Source organism: Ursus maritimus, unplaced genomic scaffold (assembly GCF_017311325.1).
Source record: "Ursus maritimus isolate PB19 unplaced genomic scaffold, ASM1731132v1 scaffold_5, whole genome shotgun sequence".
NCBI lineage: Eukaryota > Metazoa > Chordata > Mammalia > Carnivora > Ursidae > Ursus > Ursus maritimus.
In genome coordinates, this window is record NW_024426663.1 from 62,647,486 (window position 1) to 62,667,911 (window position 20,426).

Sequence of the window (20,426 nt, forward strand, 5' to 3'; positions counted from 1 at the left end):
GTATTGGGAGGGAATTAACTGTCTCCTTTGAGATAATATAATTTTATGTAGACGAGTTAATTTGTTAAAGAATGATCAGTTTGCCAGGAAATAATCCATTTTCCTAATGCTATTTCAGAAAAAAGATTTTCAATAACTTCCTTCCAATGTCTAAAGAGGCCTTTAGGAAATGTGGTTTATAATATGTATTCTCTACAATAGGCTTGAAATTTAAGATTTGAGGCTTAAAATCTAGGATTTTAATACTGTATCATTTTTCCCCCAATTTGCCCCCATCCATGTGTACTATCTCAGTAAATGCCATTATTATTTGCCCAGTTGTTTAATCTAGAAACTTAAGTCATCCTTGAATCTTCATCTTTTATCAATGCATCCATTTGAAAAAGTTTCATGAGCTCAACTTCTTCAATGTCTCTAGAAGCCACCGGGTTCTTCCCATTCCCGTTCTTTGATAGGAGTATGCAAGTGACCACTTTGTCTTCATTCTTGCACCCTTCTCCTAATTCATCAGGATAATTGTGATTTCTTCGGTTAAGGAGAAAATTTAGTGGGTTCTTGAATAAACATGGCAACATACTATATTTTCAACCCTAATCTCCAGAGCAGTAGCATTCAGGATGTTCAGGAACACTTGTGCTGTTTCCTTAGGAAGTAAAAGACCCTAGTAACGTATGCTTAATTCTAAGTACAAAGAAAACTGACAATAATGAGGCCAGATACTTAACACAGACATGTGATTCCATTTCAAATTAAATGTTCTTTTCATAAGAAAAAGTAGTTAGAGATTTATGTTTAGAGATATGCATCAGGGAAAGAAGATGGGATCTGCCTGACCCAGAGATGGTGATAAGAGAAGAAAACTGTCTTTTCATGATTTGTATTCCCTCGAGTTAGCTCTATACAATTGATCTCATTAATTAAGAAAAAGGGGAAAGATGGGAGTTTGGGGGCAAAGTTCAAGGACAATGTGTTCATATATGACATGTACCTTAATCACAAGTGTACTTAATCACAAGTGTAACGCGAGAAGCAATGAATAAAAAAGAAAAAGTAAAAAGAGACACTAGGAGCCAAACACTATGGCCACACTGCTCGGTCTGAAATCCAAGATCACGGTTTATTTAGTTGTATGGTCTTGGGAAAGAAACTTAAAACTCTCTTGTCCTCTAGTCTCTGATTTTAAAAAAATTAGAGGTGCCTACTTCATAGAGATGTGAAGATTTATTTAACAGATACATTTAATGAACTGCCCCGTACTAATTATTATACAAGTATGAACCATCTTTCCTTAATTAAAATTCCCTCATAAAAGTTTTTATTACTTTCTGGGTGCCAGAGTCTGCTCTAGTTATTGCAGGGGAGGCTCTGTGCAACGTGATCCCTGCCTTCAGAATTAACCACGGAGATACACAATATAAAAGCACCCATGTGAACAGATAAGAAAATTCAGATGGTGGCAGCAATAAATGCTCTAAAGGAGATAAAGCAGGACAGGGCAGCAGGGACTGGTTTGGTGATGGGTCACAGTGGTTATGGAGGGAAAATGATACATTTGAGTCACTGACAGGACTTGCTGATGCATTTGAGTGGTAAAGACAGTCACCAAGGAGAGCTAGTGCTGGTATAAATTACTGGATAGAAATTAGTGACTGTGGTGGGATAAATAACGGACCCCAAGAAGACAGCCATGTCCTGAAAGATAGACATCATTACAAAGTACCTTCTCTGCCCACAAAGGGATGAAGTTACAGTAGAAATCAAGCACAGGGAAAACTAGAAAATTCACAAATGTGGAAATGAAACAACACACTCAAAAAGCCAATGGATCAAAGAAGAAATTACAAGGGAAGTTAGAAAATATCTTAAGAAAAGTGGATATAAAAACCCAACACAGCAAAACATAGAGGACACAGCAAAAGCAGTGTGATGGTGGAAACTTAGAGCAACAAACACATGAAAAGAGAAGAAAGATCTTGGGGTGCCTGGGTGACTCATTAAGTGTCTGACTCTTCATTTCGGCTCAGGCCATGATCTCAGGGTCATGAGATAGAGCCCCACGTCAGGCTCCACACAGAGCATGGAGCTTGCTTAAGGTTCTCTCTCTCCCTCTCCCTCTGCCCCACCTCCCCCCACATGTGTGTGCCTTCTCTGTCTCTCTCTCTCTCTCTCGGAAAAAAAAAAAAAGAGAGAGAGAGAACAAAAATCTCAAATTAACAACCTAACTTTACAACTTAAGGAACCAGAAAAAGAACAAACTAAACCCAAGCTACCAGAGGGAAGACAATAACAAAGATTAGAGCAGAGATAAACGAAATAGAGAATAGAAAAATAATAGAGAAAATCAACAAAACCAGAAGTTGGTTTTTTGAAAAGATCAACAAAAACAACAAAAGTTTAGCTGCACTGACTAAGAAAGAAAAAAAAAAAGAGAAAACTAAAAAGTCAGAAGTGAAATGGGGGGACATGACAGCCAATGTTGCAGAAATAAAAAGGATTATAAGAAAGTTACTATAAATAATCCTCGCACCAGTCAGAATGGCTAGTATCAAACAGACAAGAAATAACAAGCTTTGGGGAGGATGCAGAGAAAAAGGAACTCTCGTGCCCTGTTGGTGGGAGGGTAACCTGTGCAGCCACTGTGGAAAACAGTATGGAGGTTCCTCAGAAAATTGAAGATAGAAATTCCATACAACCCAGTAATTCTACCTTTGGGGATTTACCCAAAGAAAATGAAAACGCTAATTCTAAAAGATACCTGCACCCCTATGTTTATTGCAACATTTTTTATAATAGCCAAGATATGGAAGTAACCTAAATGTTCATCAGTAGATAAATGGATAAAGAAGATATGGTGTCTGCGTGTGTGTGTGCGTCTGTGTGCGTGTAACAGAATATTAGTCACCCATAAAAAAAATGAGTTCTTGTCATTTTTGACAACACAGATGGACCTAGAGGGTATTATGCTCAGTGAAATAAGTCAGACAAAGAAAGACAATGTGATTTCACTTATATGGGGAGTCACAAACAAACAAGCAGACAAAAACAGAAAAAAATGGAAACAGAAACATACTCATAAATACAGAGAGCAAACTGGTAGCTGTGGGTGCTAGAGGGATAGGCGAAATAGGTAAAGGGTATTAAGAGGTACCAATTTCCAGTTATAAAATAAGTTATGGGGATTAAAAGTAGAGCATGGGGAATATAGTCAAGTATACTAAAATAATTCTATGGTGGCAGATGGCAACTCCATTTGTCATGGTGAGCATTGTGCAATGTAGAAAACTGTTGAGTCACTATACTGTGCACCTGAAAATAATATAACACTGTATGTCAACTACACTTCAACAAAAATTTTAAAAATTTGTATGCTAACAAATTGGATAGCCTAAAGGAAACGTACAAATTCCTAGAAACACAAAACTTACAAAGACTGAATCACAAAGAAATAGAAATCCTAAAAATACCTATGATTAGTAAGGACACTGAATCAGTAATCAAAAATAGCCCCCAAAAGTAAAGCACTGGATGTTATGGCTTCACAGGTAAATTCTACAAAACATTTAATGAAGAACTAACACAAATTCTCATATTTTCCAAAGAAGTGAATTGGAGGGAAGACCTCCTAACTCGTAGTATGTTGCCTAACTCACTCTCTGCTACCAAAGCCAGACAAAAATACACAGACAATAAAACAAAACTACAGGCCAATTTCTCTTATGAACAGTGATGCAAAAATTCTCAACAATACACTAGCAAACCGTTTTCACAAGTATAAAATGCATTCAAATCAGAGAGGAAGAAATACAATTATTTCTGATTGCAGATGATATGGTCTTCTATGTAGAAAACCCTAAAGATTCTACACACACACATACACGAAGAGCCTGTTTTAAAAGTAGCAGGATACAAAGCCAACACAAAGAAAAGCAGACGCATTTCTATACATTAGCAACGAACAATCTGAAAAGGAAATTAAGAAAGCAATCTATGTACAATAGTAGCAAGAATAATTAACTCAACTGAGGGGCAAAAGACGTACACAATAAAAACCAGAGCATATTGCTGAAAGAAATAAGACAAAAATAAATGGAAACACATTCCAGGTTCGTGGATTGGAAGACTTAATACTGTTAAGATGTCAATATTATCAAAGAGACCTACAAATTCAATGCAATCCTTATCAAAATGGCCTTTTTTAAAGAAATAATAAAACCTATCCTAAAATTCATATGGAATCTCAAGTAACCCTGAACAGCCAAAATAAACTGGAAAAAGAGGAACAGAGCTGGAGACTCATACTTCTTGATCTGAAAACTTGCTAGAAACCTACAGTAATCAGAACAGTGTGCTGCTAACATAAAAACAGACATACAGACAAATGGAATAAAATAGAGACCCCAGAAATAAACCTTTGCATGTGTAGCCAAATGATTTTCTACAAGGGTGCTAAGATTGTTGAACAGAAAAAAGACAGTCCTTCTACCAGCGGTACGGAGAAAACTGAGTATCCACAGGCTGAAAAGTGAAGTTGTACACTTGACTAACACCATCTACAGAGCAAACCCAAAGGAAAACTTTACAGTATTGAATTTCACAGTGACTCCTTGAATATGGTACCAAAGGCACAGGTGATAAAAGAAAAACAGACAAACTTCATGAAAATTAAAAACTCTTGTGTATCAAAAAGACACCATTAACGGAATGGGAGAAAAGATTTGTAAATCATACATCTCTTAAGGGGTTAATATTCAGAACATACAGCGACTTCCTAAAACTCATCATCGTCAACCACAACAATGAATCAAACCATCAATCTATTTCAAAAAGAGACAAAGAACTTGAATAGACATTTCTTCAAAGATATGCCAATGGCCAAGAAGCACATGAAAAGATTTTCAACATCACTCATCATTAGGGAAGTGCAAATCAAAACCACCCATTAGGATGGCTACTACCAGAATAAAGAGAAAACAAGAAGAGTTGGCAAGAATATACAGAACCTGGAACCCTTGCACACTGTTGATGGGAATGGAAAATAGTGCAGAACTGTGAGAAAGGGCGTGGCAGTTCTTTAAAAAATTAGAAGTGGAATTACCATAAGATATGGCAATTCTACTTCTGGGAATATATTCAAAAGAATGAAAAGCAGGATCTTGAAGAGATATTTGCACACCCATGTTCACACTAGCATTATTCACAACAACTAACATGTGGAAGGAGCCCAAGTAACCATGGGCGAATGAATGGATAAGCGAAATGTGGTATGTGCATATAATGAAATACTATTTGGCCTTAAAAAGGAAGGAACTTTTGACACATGCAACAGCAGGATTAAATCTTGTGGACATTATCCTAAGTGATAGAAGACAGTCACAAAAGAACAGATTCTGCATATAGAGAATATGATTTCACACATGCAGAGCGGTCAAATTCATGAAGACAGAAAGCATGATGGTGGCTACCAGGGGATGGGAGGAGAGGGGGATGGACAGTTACCATTAATGGGGACAGAGTTTCAGTTTTGCAAGATGTGGACGGCAGTGTGGTTGCAGAACAAAGTGACGCCCTCGAAGCCCCTGAAATGTACACTTCACATAGTTAAGATGGTAAATTTTACGTTGCACGTATTTCACCTCAGTTAAAAAAACAAGGGTTATTAAAGAAAAAAAAACGATATCAATTTCTGAATCCCTGTAACCTATGAATGCTAACTTATATGGCAAATAAATAAATAACTTTGCAGATATAATTAAGGATCCTCACACGGGGAGCTTATTCTCAATAGTCAAGTGGGTCTGAATACAATCACAGGTATCCTTATAAGAGGTAGGGAGAAAGAGCTTTGAAGACAGAAAAAGAGGAAATGTCAATGACACTAGGGAGGCAGAAGGAATGATGCGGTCGCAAGCCAAAGAATGCTGGCAGCCGCCAGGAGCTGGAGGAGGCAAGGAATGAATGTTCCCCTAGGGTCTCCAGAGAGAGCACAGCTTTGCAGATGCCCTGATTTTGGGTCCAGTGAAACTATTATTGCCTCCAGAACTGTGAAAGAATACATTCAAACTACCAGATGGGTCGTACTTGATACAGAAGTCCTAAGACACTCCTACAGTGACACAGACTATAGGGGGGGTCTGCTGAAGGAGGAAGAAGTTTCAGCATGGGATAGGAATACAATTTTTGACTTTGACTTATTATTTCTAAGGTACATGAGACATCCAATTTACATCCAATAAACATGGCAAGCAATGGAGTTAGAAGGGATTCCCTAGGGAGGCAGGACAGCAAGGAAAGGGGAAGGACCCAGGCTTGAGATCCACAGTATGGGAATATACAGAAAACATGTGCAGGAGGAGAATCCATTGCAAGACACCAGGTCTCTCTCAAAGTCAACAGAAGAAAGTATTGAATGAATGGTGACCACTGGATGTATTAATATGGAGAGCATTTGCTGACTTTATAGTAACTCCCTTTGTCAGAGGGGAGACAGAAACAAGACTGGATTGGTCCAAGGGCCTAGGAAGTAAGGAATTATAGCATGGAGATGTCCCATTTGTAAAACTGGCTGGTTCTTTCAGTCACATTTGTTAAATTACTAAAAATCATAGTACAATGTAGAGTTTTACAGAATATGAGAACATTCCATTTGAGACATCCATATTCTTTTCCAGCTTGGAAAAAAGAAAACATATTCCCAAGTGTAAGAGCCAATTGTTGGCTATTGAACGAATGTCCTGAAATTGTCTAGGTTTTGCACACTGTCTCCAAAAACTGGGTATTAGTTTTAATCTGATTTTGGGTATCTGGGATGATTCACTTGCACTTAAAATGAATTTGAAAACCTAGCAGGTATAAGTAGATGAAATCGGTAATTAGTAATAACAAACTAATGAGTGTGTCACATGACAAAGGATTTCTTTTACTGTCCCCTTTCCTCATATTTTCCTACTCCTAGAAAGCAAACCCTAATGAGAAAAATAACTCAGTCCAAGAGTAGACTATTTTTAATATTGCAAAGTAGAAACAATCATGTAATATTGGGTTATTTTCCATGCACAAAGTGTTTCCCTTGGGATATTATTTCTTTTGAGAAAGAATAATGAGAACATTATTTCTGTTAAGAAAAGAGAAAAGACATGCAGGCTTTCTTTAAAGACAGGATAAATACGATGTTTAAACTCTGGGAGAATCTTTACCCTTTTATCAGACCTAACCACATTAGATCCCTTTATCCGGGGATGCCATACTATAGACAATTATTTCGTATGACTTAATTGCTTTGTAATTTTGACATATAAACAATATGTATTTTGGCAACTGAGTGTTTTCTTTCATATATTTAAAATCACTAACTGACCTAATTAAAACAGCTGATACAATTCTTTCCACATGTAATATTTAAAAATTTAAAATACTCTCTTCATAGTTGAAAATACCTGAAGTGAGGCAAGAGACGGCATTGTTTCCCATTAAAAGACTGTTCAGTATATCAGAATTTTTTTTAAGAATCCCACAAGATCTTCTATTTCTAAAGTAATCATTCATATATATATGTATACATACACATATATATGCATTTGCACATGCAATGTGTATATATACGTGTATGTATATATGAAATAAATACATTTATGAAATATATATATGCATATATATGAAATAAAACATACCTAAATCCTCCAATGAGGTTTTTTTTTTTTTTAAACATGGACTAACATGTGGAAGCAATTTATACTCTCCCAAAAACATAGACAACCAGATTGCTTTTGCTCTGGTAAGTCCCCGGGAGAGAAGGAAAGAAATTCCTATTTGATATGACAAGAGGTGCTTCCTGGGAAATTCAAACATGTAACTAGAAACAGATTGATGTCGTCGTCATCAGAGAACTGTCAGGGCAGGGGGAGGGGGGCTCGTACTTGGATTGGCTCTGTGTCAGGTTACCTAAATAGCTATGTGCCGGCTTTTCCTCCACAACTTTGATTCTTCTTGCTCCGGCAGGTATCACCAGCACTTCTACATAACCTGTAAGAGTCAATAAAACATGAAATAAATCACGAGTTCTTTTAAGATCTCTTTTCTTAATTGACCTGCTTCTCCCTTTTTTACTTTTGGTTTTGGTTTTTGCTATGATATTTCAATACCTACGCAAAGAAAAAAAGTTGGATATAAAAGCCGTCATAATTTCAAGTGGAGAAGTTTCTCGGAAAGTTGTTGAGTCTATGGCACTATTAAGGGCAAACAGGTAATTGTAGGTTATGTAAAAAAAAGAAAAGTTCATTGATATCTTACGAAGTATGAGGGTGAAAAAAAGCACAATGGTACAGCCCATTTAGAAACACAGTAGACCTTGCAACAAAGCAAATAACCTCAGATTTTGTTCAGGGAGGGGCACCTGGGTGGCTCAGTCGTCAAGCGTCTGCCTTCGGCTCAGGGCGTGATCCTGGAATTCTGGGATCGAGCCCCACGTCAGGCTCCTCCACTGACAGCCTGCTTCTTCCTCTCCCACTCCCCCTGCTTGTGTTCCCTCTCTCTCTGGCTATCTCTCTCTCTCTGTCAAATAAATAAATAAATAAATAAATAAATAAATAAATAAATAAAATCTTAAAAAAAAGATTTTGTTCAGGGAACTCCTTTAAGTTAGAATGTGTGGGGAAGAAGATAATGCAGCTGGAGAAAATACAGCTGGCGGGGTCAGGTTCCTGGGTAGCTGAGTATAGGACAAGAGAGACCAAGTGCTCCCTTAGGAAATTAACAAAGGGTTTTAAAACTGGGGCTGGAGACAAGTGTCAGGTCACACCAACCAATCTGGCATCACCTTGGAAGATGTCAAACAGCTAGAAGGAAGACACATTTAGGTGTTTCTTAGGGAAGATTTTTCAGCAGAGGTTAGGAATATAATACTCAAAGTGAAATAAGATAATAAAATAAACTGAGACAGAAGAGAGTGTGCAGAAGAACTCAAAATTAAGACTTTATTTAGTGCAGAATAGTGATAGAGCAGACACCTACTTATGGCTGAATAGTTCTGTTTTAAATTATAATACATATAATATATATAATAATATTTAACACTCTTCTTAATATCTGGATAGTTCCATATAGCTGATCAAAGCCTAACTTCAAAGTTAGTTTTAAAAAGGCACAATAACAAATCTCAGAATTGTCATCTGTTGATTATTCCTGAAACTGTTTACAATTTTTGGTGTATGCCCAAAGGTGGCATACACCCCACCTGGTGGCAGTGGCTGGAATTCGAGGCATGTGTTTTTTGAATAATAATTTCCATTAGCAAACGCTGCTTATCCAATTTAACCATTTTTAGTAACACCAAACCTTACAAGCACTATCACTTTGAACAAAATAGGCAGCAATGAAAATAGAAACAAATGGTTACTGCCAATTTATACAGAGAAGTACAGTAAGATCTGGACACTCAATGAGCTCATAATGAAATTGGAAAGACAAGGCAAAAATGCCTTATACAAATATGAGTTTAAAAAAACTTCCAAAATTATGTAAAAGAGATCATATGCAAGACGAGATGGTTAATTCCCTGCTTAAGAATATAAACTGATGTTTTAACTGTCCTCCTCACCTGATCTTGACTCAAAAGGTTCACTGTGATTTTTAACTCACAGAAGCGGGATGTTTTTCTTGTTTTCCTTTTGAATTGTTACATACATTACTCATGTTTGAGAAACACTGGCATCAGCTGGAATCACTCTGATTCACAGAACATTTCAGAGCCAAGGAAAGCTTCACCAAGAAGTAAATAGGCGAACTGTCCCTGAAGAATGGACAGGATTTGGATATGTATAGAAAAAAATAGGAGTTCGCTGTTCTATGAAAAGAAAAGTAAGAGTCAGTAATATTTTTAGTGGCATATCAATAAAATCATTCTGTCAGAAAGAGAAGATGGTAGAATATGTCTCTGTTAAAGAGGGTTTTAATGCATGCCCAAGACAATGAATTGATCCATCCGAAGCTAGTGAACATTCTATAACAAGGAACTTGGTAATAAGACACTGGTTTGGAGAAGTTCTGACAGCAGGATGCAGGGTGCCTAGTGATATAGTTGTGGATAATAGTGTCAGGAGGCTACTGTAAAATCCCAGGAATATGAGAGGCTAAGGAAGAAAATCTAGATGGCCTTGTGAAGAAAAAAAAAATCTGAACTTGACAACCAATACAAAGCGCGGAAATAAACAATGAGCACGATGCATTCTTATCACTTCTGTGAGAATGCAGCCATGGTTTATAAGAACACGGAAGTCAAGTTTTCGTAGTAAGCTGATAAGTTCGACTTTGCAATTTGTACTTAATAAAACCATATAACACACTAGTAAAAATATCTACTAAGAACTGTGGAACATCTGGAACTCCAGACAAAAGTCAAAGGCGAGTGGAGTACTTTTGTGAGGCAGTGATATCAGCCATGAAAGTAACTGGAGAAAACTGAGAGAAGAGAAGTGAAGGACTCAACCTAGGACAAACATAGGTTTAAACAGACAGAATAAAAAAGAATCCAGAGAAGGAATAATTACAAGAAGCAGGAGATCTGGCTATTTTGGTGCAGTGGGAGCCTATGAATGATTGGGCTATCTCCAGGGGAGCCGTTGGTCAGCTATGTCAAAAGAATCAAAGAGAAAGGTGACAGACGAAGGAGAGCCCATCAGAGGTCACAAGCAAGAGGTGACTGTTAATCTCTGAGCAAAGGAATTTAGTAAAGTATTCCGAGAAGATGTTAAATTTCAGGATGGTAAGAAGGAAGACTGGAGAGAGAGAGAGAAGTAGAGGGAGTAACTGTCAATTCCTATTGTGGGTTAGCAGTAAACTCAGAGGTTTGCTGTGCTGTGATATAACACCAGTTATATCTACGTGCATGGTTCTCTCTGGAGCAATTCTCTATTACTCAACTGGAATGGCTTAAAGGACAGACGCGTTAGGCTGAGTTTAAAGAAGGAAGGGAGGGAGAGAAATACTGAGCAAAGACATTTGAAGAGAGATAGCCAAGGACTGGGGGCCTAGATAGTTTTCAATCATTGAGTCATTTAGCAGAATTAGGAATGCACTTTTTTCCAAGTTTTTATTTACATTCCCTACATCAAAAACTAAGGATATACTGTATGGTGACTAATATAACATAATAAAAAATTATTATAAAAAAATTCTAGTTAACATATATTTAAATCAGTGAATACGAGAGTGGCTATTGCCGAGTTCAGTAGTTGGAATAAAGTCTGCGATGTCAAAGCTGTAAATCTGATCCTCATGTTGGATAGTTGACCTTGTACACAGAACATCCTATTTAATAACCAGAGATCCTGTTCTTAAGAAGACCTCTTAAAATGCCAACAGCAATCATTATCTTCGTGGTAGTAATAATGATAAATGTCACATTTTGAACAACTGCTATGTGTTAGACACTATTATAGACAATTTACGTAAATTATTCATTTAATCGTAGTGATAACATCCAAGGTAGATACTACATTTCTCATTTGATAGATGAGAAAATAAAGGTAGAGGGGAAAAAAATACCAATTTTAAGACTGCTTTGTCAGTAATTAGCTGACCAAAGCTTAGACCTCAGATCTATCTGATTCCACTATGCACTTCCAGCTATGACCCGCTCCTACTATTTCATAAAATAGAATACATAACACTATGACTCTCCTGTGCCAAACATACAAACAAAAAGTGGAAGAGCATGTGTTCCTTATACAGAATCAGTATCATCAGCTCTTAGAGTAAGAACAACACATTTTATGCCCAGTTTCTTCCTAGTATATATTGGTAACTATCTAATTCCACAACCAGCCAAAAATACAATTTATCTTTAAAAATTCCTTTAAGAAATTATCCTGCAGCTAGGCAAGTTAAAATGAAAGACATGATAAATGCACTAAGAAAAAAACCGCCTCAAGTTTATTTTCTAGCTCCAACAAAAATGATTTAGCAAACTCTAAATAGAGCACAGGGACCGAAAACACCCACATGTGTCTGCACATGTGTTACTCATACAATATATACAGTGTGCATGGCCAACTGGGCCAAAGAAGGCTGCAATTCCTTCAAGAAATTCTAGGAAGTCCATAAACTATAAGGATAAAATTGTCTCCAGAGAAACGAACATAACATTCTTTAAGTCATAAGTAGATGAAGCCCATGATATAATTAAGGACTTACCCAGATTTTTGTTTTTGAAACTTACTAAAAAAATAATGTTTCATTATTAATTATGTTAATAAATATTAATGGATCATACACTATGCTGGTCATTGGGAATATGGTGTTAAACAAAAATAGTCGTGAGATTTTTCCGCATTGATCTTAAAGACTAGTGGGGAAAGAAAGACTAGTAAATGTAAACTTACAAATGGAATTAGAGCCTCACCAGTTGGATACAAATATGGTGTCACTAAACAAGTTGTTAGTGATGGGAAGTAGAGGTTCTTCGGTGCTCACCGAAGAGGTGCCATTTGAACTGAGATCTAAGTGATATCTAGAAATGAACCCAGAAAAGCTAAGAGAAAGCCAACAGAACCGTATTTTTAAATGCAAGGTGCCAGATGGAGCGTGGTGAGTTTGAGCATCGGTAAGAAATGTGGAAAGGAAAGGGATGCTGGTGTGAGATGATGCTGGAGAAACAGGTAGGGACAACACCATGCAGGACCTTTTGGTCCAAGCTAACAATTCTAGTCTCTTCCCTGAGAGTCATGTGAAAGTAGCATAGGGTTGGAGGGGAAAAAAGCAATATTATTAGTTTCTAATATTCCCAGTATCTTAGGCATCTCATTTTCCAAACAATAGCTTCCATTAATGTGAATTACCAACAGCAAATGAACTAAAGTAGAAATCAACGTGCAATAAAAACAAAGGAGGTTGGAAGTAGAAATATGGGGGGAAATGTACCCACACAACTGCGGTCAGAATGAAAAGCATCATTAATTTTTAAACTGGTATTTCCATTTTCTATGCTTAGTGGAAAAATAAAGTGTTATTACAACTAAATAAAGATGTCAGTGCTGAATGTGTATCAGTAATCTTCAGTGAACTGTTTCCATGCATATTAAGAAACCATGAAAGAATATTCTTCAAAAATTCTTGTATCTTTAAAAAAATCTCTTTGGTCTTTCAGACTCCATTTGAACTTCTAGACTGTAAGCCCTCCTCCACTATAATCATCCTGGAAAGCTTATTATAATTGTACTTCTTAGCTGAAAGTCTGAGAGGCTATTACAGCAAAGTATGACTTTTCTAAATGAGTTCTGGCAGATTTTGACTTGTAGGACCTGTCACATTTTTCACAGAAGCTTTGGAGGTTGAGATTTTGATCTGCAATTTACCCTGGGCCTCAGTTATTTTTAGGCTTCAAGATCTTCAAGCTCACTTATCTTTTATTCTGCTGGGGCCTAGCAAAAGGTTATATTCAACTTTAGAGGGCTGTGTCTAATTTTCTTTTCTGAAGGACTCTTTTATCTAGAATGAACTCAGTTTTCTCGATTATTCAGACACAAATGGACTGCTCTTTGTATTCAAACTAAAACATCCTTTAGTCTCTGATTTTTTGATATTTGGACAAGAAAAGAATTTAAAACAGCAAAAAGCTGAGGTATGTAATAGACACGGACTAATAACGACAAAAACATAATCCCAAATACTAAAGAGAGTTTAGAAGACGTCCAGGTAAGGTGCTAACGTAAATGTCTGCTTACTTGCAGTAAGCTCGGGGGTAAGGTGCTTTCTACATATAAAGCAAACCTGTGGGCCATTATTATATTTCAGTACAGACCCTATCACTTGTTTGGGGGATCATGCTAAAACTCACACTACATGGCTCATTCATGGTCGTTTCGTTCTCACATCCCTGGAGTACCAGTATTTATAGATGAGGATACAAGAGAAGAGAGGATGACGTCCCACTATTAATATATCTGGAACGTTATCCCATATCTCCTGACTCTCCCTGTTATCATTTCCACTACGCTACCCTGCTACAGACTCTCTATTTCCAAAATTTTATTCCTTCAAATTGAATAAAAACATGAAGAAAAAACAAAATGCGAAGCTGAAAACCTGAAGACTAATACTCTCAGTACAGCTGCTCCAGGCTGTTACAAATCATCATTCTCTGTTACACATCATGCTTCGCATTGGAGAATAAGGTCCGAAGAAACCTGATAACATTAGCCAATGCAAATTAGATTATTCCCTTCCTCCTCCAGTATATTAAATGCATAACAGATGACTTCATATTTACATTAATGGGACACGGGCTTGTTAGAATCTCTGGCTCATGTCACACGTATCGTATGTCATCACGAAAAATCACTCAATCCTCATTACAAAATTCTTCAATTAGGGAGTCAGAACTGTGATTTCTAAGTCAACTTCAATGTAATCTCTCTGTTTCCAAAGACTGGATTAGTAATTTTGAAAAAATTAAAAAAAAATTACCTGCTCCTCTAGTATGATTAAAATCCCCTTTAATAATTTTGCATGATTTTCCATTGCCGTTGCATACACCGCAGTGATCTTCCCTGGCGAGGGACCCTAATAAACCATCACAGCCAACTTTCTGTAACAAGAGATTGACAGTAGATCATAAAGTGAGTTTTTTTTTCCCTTTTGCTTTTTTAACCACTAATTTAGAACAAACCTAGTATTTCTAGACTTGACATGTTTAATTGACAAGCTGGTAAAATGCCATATTCTCTGGTGCAAACTAAGAGAGCAAGCTCACGTCGAATGATGTCATCAGTAAAATGACCAAATAGCAGGACAGTGATGAAGCTATTTTTCCCATACTAAGAATTAAATGGTATCCTAAAGCAATTTGGAAAAACACCATTGAGACAAATGCAATTTATATAGATCGCAAAGGAAATCACATTTCTATTAAATATTACATTATTGATCTACTTCATCCTACTTAACGTAGAACAGATACACTCCATTATATGGAAGGCTTCACTTGTTAAGGTGGTTGCAAAGCAAAGGCTGAGTAGGAAATATTAACTTTGTGAAAATCAAACATAAATGTTTATTTTTCACTACAGTTCACGAATAAACTTCTATCCCCGTCTTCTTTGGCATCCAGCACACGAATGTGAGTAAGGCCGCTCACAACCCACGGCCCCATGGCTACCGTAAGAAAATATGAACAGTGGGGAAATTCATTTTAATTTGCTTCCAGAGGAATTAGGTTAATACGAATTTTCTGGGATAAAATCATTGACTCTTTTCTAGTGAATAATGTTGGTCTCCCATTGATGTTAAGAAAATATGATTATAATTTGCAAAGTTGTGCATACTCAAAGGGCAGAATTTAATATGTCAATATTGCCAGAACTAAATGGTACGAGTATTCCGTGACCCTTAATCAAGAAGGAGTTGCAAGAGAGACTGATGATACATCCATTTGTAATGTTACAATTATTTTAGAGGAATTTTTTTAACATATTAAATAAAACATGAACAAAAACACGGTCTTTTTCTGTGGTTACTGTTCGGGCGGGGGAAGTAAGCACATTATAAAATGCAGCTGCATGATGAATATCCCGAGAAAGCCAAAATCACATTAAACCTGCATAATATAGCATCCTTTCCTTTTATCAAGGGGGATCTATCAGTGTCAAGAGGTAGACAAAGCAATGCAGTAGTGGAGAAATTGGATCTGCAAATCAAAGCCTATTCAGGGAGAGATAAAGAGAATGTCCTGGATGAAAGAGGTGGCCACCACAGAAAATTCTCAAAATACAGCCAAGGTATGGGGAGAGCTCACTAAGCAGGAGCCATAGAAAGACCTGAAAAAAAATCTCTCATTTACATACAAATGAGGAAAAATTTACGGCAGAGTTTAGAGTTGATGATGCTCTATCCCTAGCTTGTTTCTTGGCAAATACAATAAACCCAATAAACAGTAGTTAAATGAGTGAAAAAATTAGTACCTACTAATTTATTAGTTCTTTCCAACCCCTGTAACTGGGATATTATAAGTCTGTAAACCTAAAATAAAAGCCAGGGATAGACATGATGTCATGGCTCAACAATCATGCATTTTAAAAATAAGAATAAAAGATTTTTTATATTGTAACTGATAGTTTCAAGTATCCATGCCCACGTTATCTCCTAAAGTTGAGGATGGATGGCTTTGTAAAGGCAATGTCATTGCACTGGTGGCGGGCCCCTTTAGTACCACGGGCTTGCTGGCGATGGGCGGATAACATGATAATACAGAAAAGGGCTTTTTCTATCCTTTTCCACGACAGAAATATCACAGAGACAAAATGGGTCACAAGGAGAATGCTATGTATTTTCAACTGCCCTCCTTCGTCCCTCACCAAGTTTACAATTCTACATTCAGTTCTGGTGTGTGTAGTCAAAGCTGAAAATTAGGAGCCTGTCAGAAAGAAAAAAAAAAGTAGCATGCTTTTAATTATATTGAAAGACTGTAAATGTAGCATTTTAGTTAAAAAGCCAGAGTCTTGAAGTATTCCAATTCTGTCAGAAGGCACAATCCATTTCATGGAACTTTAATTATAACCATCAGATTCACCAAGTGTTCATGCAGAATTTTGTTGTTGTAATTTTGATGTCTAGGGACTCTGTAAAAGATCTGGCTTACACAACACTGTTAAGTGAAAAGAATAACAATTTAGGCTCTTGTATTTGGCATATATGGTTAGGAAAACACATTGTTTTGAAAAAATAAATTCATTGAAGACAGACACTAATCTGATAGATTTACAATAATGATGAAATAAAGTTAAAAACTTTAAATGCACAACATATAGATCTGAAAAACAAAATATGTACGGGTAAATGACTGCGATGATTTTTTTTTTTTTTAACAGGAAAATGAAAAATTACATTTTAGGTTACTGACACAGGCTGTTAAAGAATAAAGGAAATTAAAATGTAATTATAAGACTGTTTCTTATGCCAATGATATTACATGATTCTGTGCTTTAAACTTTATAGCATGCTGCCAAAATACAAAATCTTAGAGCTGGGAAAGCAGTTAAGCTTCATATTGTTTCCAAGTTTTTACCCAGAATTCCACAGGTCTCTATTGGAACGCAGGTTGATCCACCCACACCTTGAAATTGTTTTCAGATTTTGGCGCGCGCGCATGTGCGCGCACTTGTGTGTGTGTGTGCGCGCGCGCGTGCACAGACATGCATTTTTCTGGGAAGAAAGGAAACTTTTCGTCAAATTCTCAAAGGAGTGTATTGTACAAAAAAGTCAATGACCATTGGTTTAACGACTTCACTTGACGGCCATTAGTGTGCATACCTATTTCAGGTGATTTTCACAAGACTATAGTTTCTTAGTGGCTGTCATTGATTCAGAGCGGCTCCACTCAGATACCTCTTTTATAACTAAGGGATTTATTTCCTTCCCGTGCCCACCCAGTTTATCAGCCGATGGCTCTGAGCCATCAGCCCTCTGCAAAAATTGCCTCGCCTTAAGAAAACTGCCTTTCCCAAGGTCCCATCCCCCTCCTGGTGCAGTTTGCAGCCAGACACTAGTAGATGTTAGGGGTAAAAAGGCCTGGTTTTCTCACCACAAATGAGGACAACTCTAAAGAGCCACCCCAGCTTCAATGCTCCTCACAGGGTGGGCTGAGGTCTTGTTGTGACTGTACCATAGCCCCCTTTCTCCCTGCGCCCAATCCTGTCTTCTTCTCCTCCCAGCATGGATGTTGATCACGGAGACACTGGGCATTAACCTTTCTGCCTATTAATCTCCCTGCGGGAAGCCAACTTGAGATAGTGGTAGAATTGTAAGTAGCAACTTCAAAGTTCTAGCCTTTGATCTTCCCACTGTGCTGTCCCTACTTGCTCTCCTTTTCTAAAGATAAATGAAGAAGCGTGCATAAATGCATGTAGTAAATGGAGATCGTTTTAAAAAAGAAAGATAAGAGCAAATGAAATGTCTAAGCATTATGTGAAATTTGAATATATATATTTAAAAATCAGTTGGTTCTAGTATGTTGAAAATACTGTAATATTAAGTGAGTAATAGGACTGATTTTATAGGTTTTTGCCACATGGCTCAGCCTTGGACACAAGATATGGAGAACTGGAGTGCTTGAATTTTGGGTCTGGAATATTTTGACAGAAAATGCCATTTTAGATGTGTAATATGTACATTACAGAATTAAAATCTCAGGTTCTTTGAGCTAGTCATGGATTTTACTTTGTCAAAATGACAGTTGAGTCAGGACTCACCGCAGGTTTTGAATCTTGGTGCAGAGTTCCCCATCACACTGTGCAGCTGCTCAAAGCCTCCCTCAGCACATACGGTCTCCCTTCTGGAGTGTCTTACCTGACACCTGCCATTTGCACAGACATCTAATCCCTGATATCCACAAGAAGTTCCATCCATCACTTTTTCTGACAGAAGAATAGGCTGTTCTTTCCCAACAGGAGAGCAAAACAAGGCACATGGTTTTTCTACACACAGAGTGGATAAAAAAATGAGCAAAAGTTACTCCATAAATATTTCTATCTTGAGCTTAATTTTCAGAACAGTTGTCGAGTAAAAAATATAATCTGATATGCATTGAATAATGTAACTCTAGAGTAGTTATTATGAGTAGTAAATGAGAAGATGCCTGGGAAAAAACAGATGTCCAATGAATATTTATCTCCTTTTTAAGAAATATGTCTTCAGATTATTTTCAAAACGTATCACTTATTATTTTCTGGCGCCAAACCTCTACCACACACAAACCAATGATTCTTGCACCAAATATTTTACACACCACCGTTTTTTGCCCGTATCTCTTGGAATGAACTCCCCTTTATCTTAAGTACATCTGAGAATTCTGCCTATTCCAGATTAACTTTGTTCATGAAGACTTTCTTGATGTGTCCCTTCTAAATTCCCATACACGAATTTGCAATCCTATGCATTTAGCATTCTAACTGAAAAATTACTAAACGAGAAAGAAGAATTTCTAAGATGAGCAATTCTTTTAAGATTTTCCATTACAAGGATGTGTAGAAATGCAACACAATCCCATGAGAACATCCACTGAAATGCACGATGGTATAAATGCTAGCTAGGACTCAACTCCCTCCGTTGCTTCCTTGGAAAGCACGCCAGTATATATGATATCTAGGTGGAAAACACCGTTCTGGGTAAAGGATGGAATGTGAATGGAATTTTCTAGAGGAGCTCCTTTCTACATTATTCATCTATCTGGTTCTTTAGTGCTTCATTAAGCAATAAGGTAGGATGGGTAAAGTTAAAACGCTTGCCTATCAGGCTCAGTCAAGAGTGGCAAAATATTTTTAAGGGGCTGTTTCTATTTCTAAGCATCCTACAGAAGAACTGTAGAATTTGGTAACACCAGTAGGAGAATTATCCAAATCTGAAGCGTCAGAGCAATTTCCATGCTACATTACTACTCTACTGGCTTGATACCAGTCAGGCCCTTTACTGTTTATTAAGCTCATATAAATAGAATGGAAAATGGTTTACAGTCTTTGACACTGATCTTCGCTTATGTCTTCAGTAAAGTTCCACGTATGCTGATGGGATTCTATAAATACCAAATAACAGCCAGAGGCATGGAACAGGGTATCACTTTGCAAAGAGAAGACAGACAGTTAAATGAGCCTTCAGAATTGAACATTTCAAACAGTTTTCACATGTGGCTTCTGAATACTGCTCTGAACAATTCTGGGGAGTTGGAACATGGCCTTCAATGTGCATGGTTTTGAAATTTTCCTTTAAGATGCCATTATAAGCCGCAATAAAGCATTTCAGTATGCTCTCACACCTCAAAGTAGGTTATGTTTATTCAATGACTGCTTACTATGTCATATCTTTGGACTTAAAAACAGCTGCTATAATTGCAACACTTTAAAAGTGGTATTTTATACATATACGTATATGTATATATAATTCTCTCTCTGGAGTTTTCATTGAAGAGAGGAGCAAACCAGATATACGAATAATGTGGAAAGGCGCTCATCTAGAAAATTCCATTCACATTCCAAGTAAGAATTCAGATAAAAATCTTTCTATTTCTCCTTTTACAACATATTGTCAATTCACTGTGCTTTACAGATGACATAAACATTTGATCCCAATCTTCCTTCCTGGAGTATACCCTTGAGATTGTGACATTATAGTGATCCGTGTAACATGCCAGTACTTACTTGGCGGGCAGGCTTTGTCTTGATTTAAGAGACCAATCCTTTCCAAGATATGCATTAAACATGGATTGCGGCCAAATCTCAGCACAGTGTATGTAAAATACCTGAATGTTAAAGCCATGCATCTTTTTTTTTCCTCTAAAAATAACTATTCACTATAACACGGATACCCTGTATTTAATTTTCCTAGCCACGGATTCATGTATTACATAAGAATAACAGAAATAACCCCTTGCAGTTTAAGGTGTCATA

General features: G+C 37.0%; 1 protein-coding gene across 1 annotated transcript in view; it reads right to left on the minus strand.

The window, feature by feature from the left end:
• The window catches only part of ADAMTS19 (ADAM metallopeptidase with thrombospondin type 1 motif 19), a 222,990-nt gene that overhangs the window by 54,383 nt on the left and 148,181 nt on the right, over nt 1-20,426 (minus strand). The window contains exons 14-16 of the mRNA XM_040622512.1: nt 18,334-18,461; nt 14,458-14,578; nt 7,939-8,019 (exon numbers count right to left, since the gene is read on the minus strand). Coding sequence (XP_040478446.1) covers nt 7,939-8,019; nt 14,458-14,578; nt 18,334-18,461 — 330 coding nt within the window. The remainder of the gene's footprint in view (nt 1-7,938; nt 8,020-14,457; nt 14,579-18,333; nt 18,462-20,426) is intronic.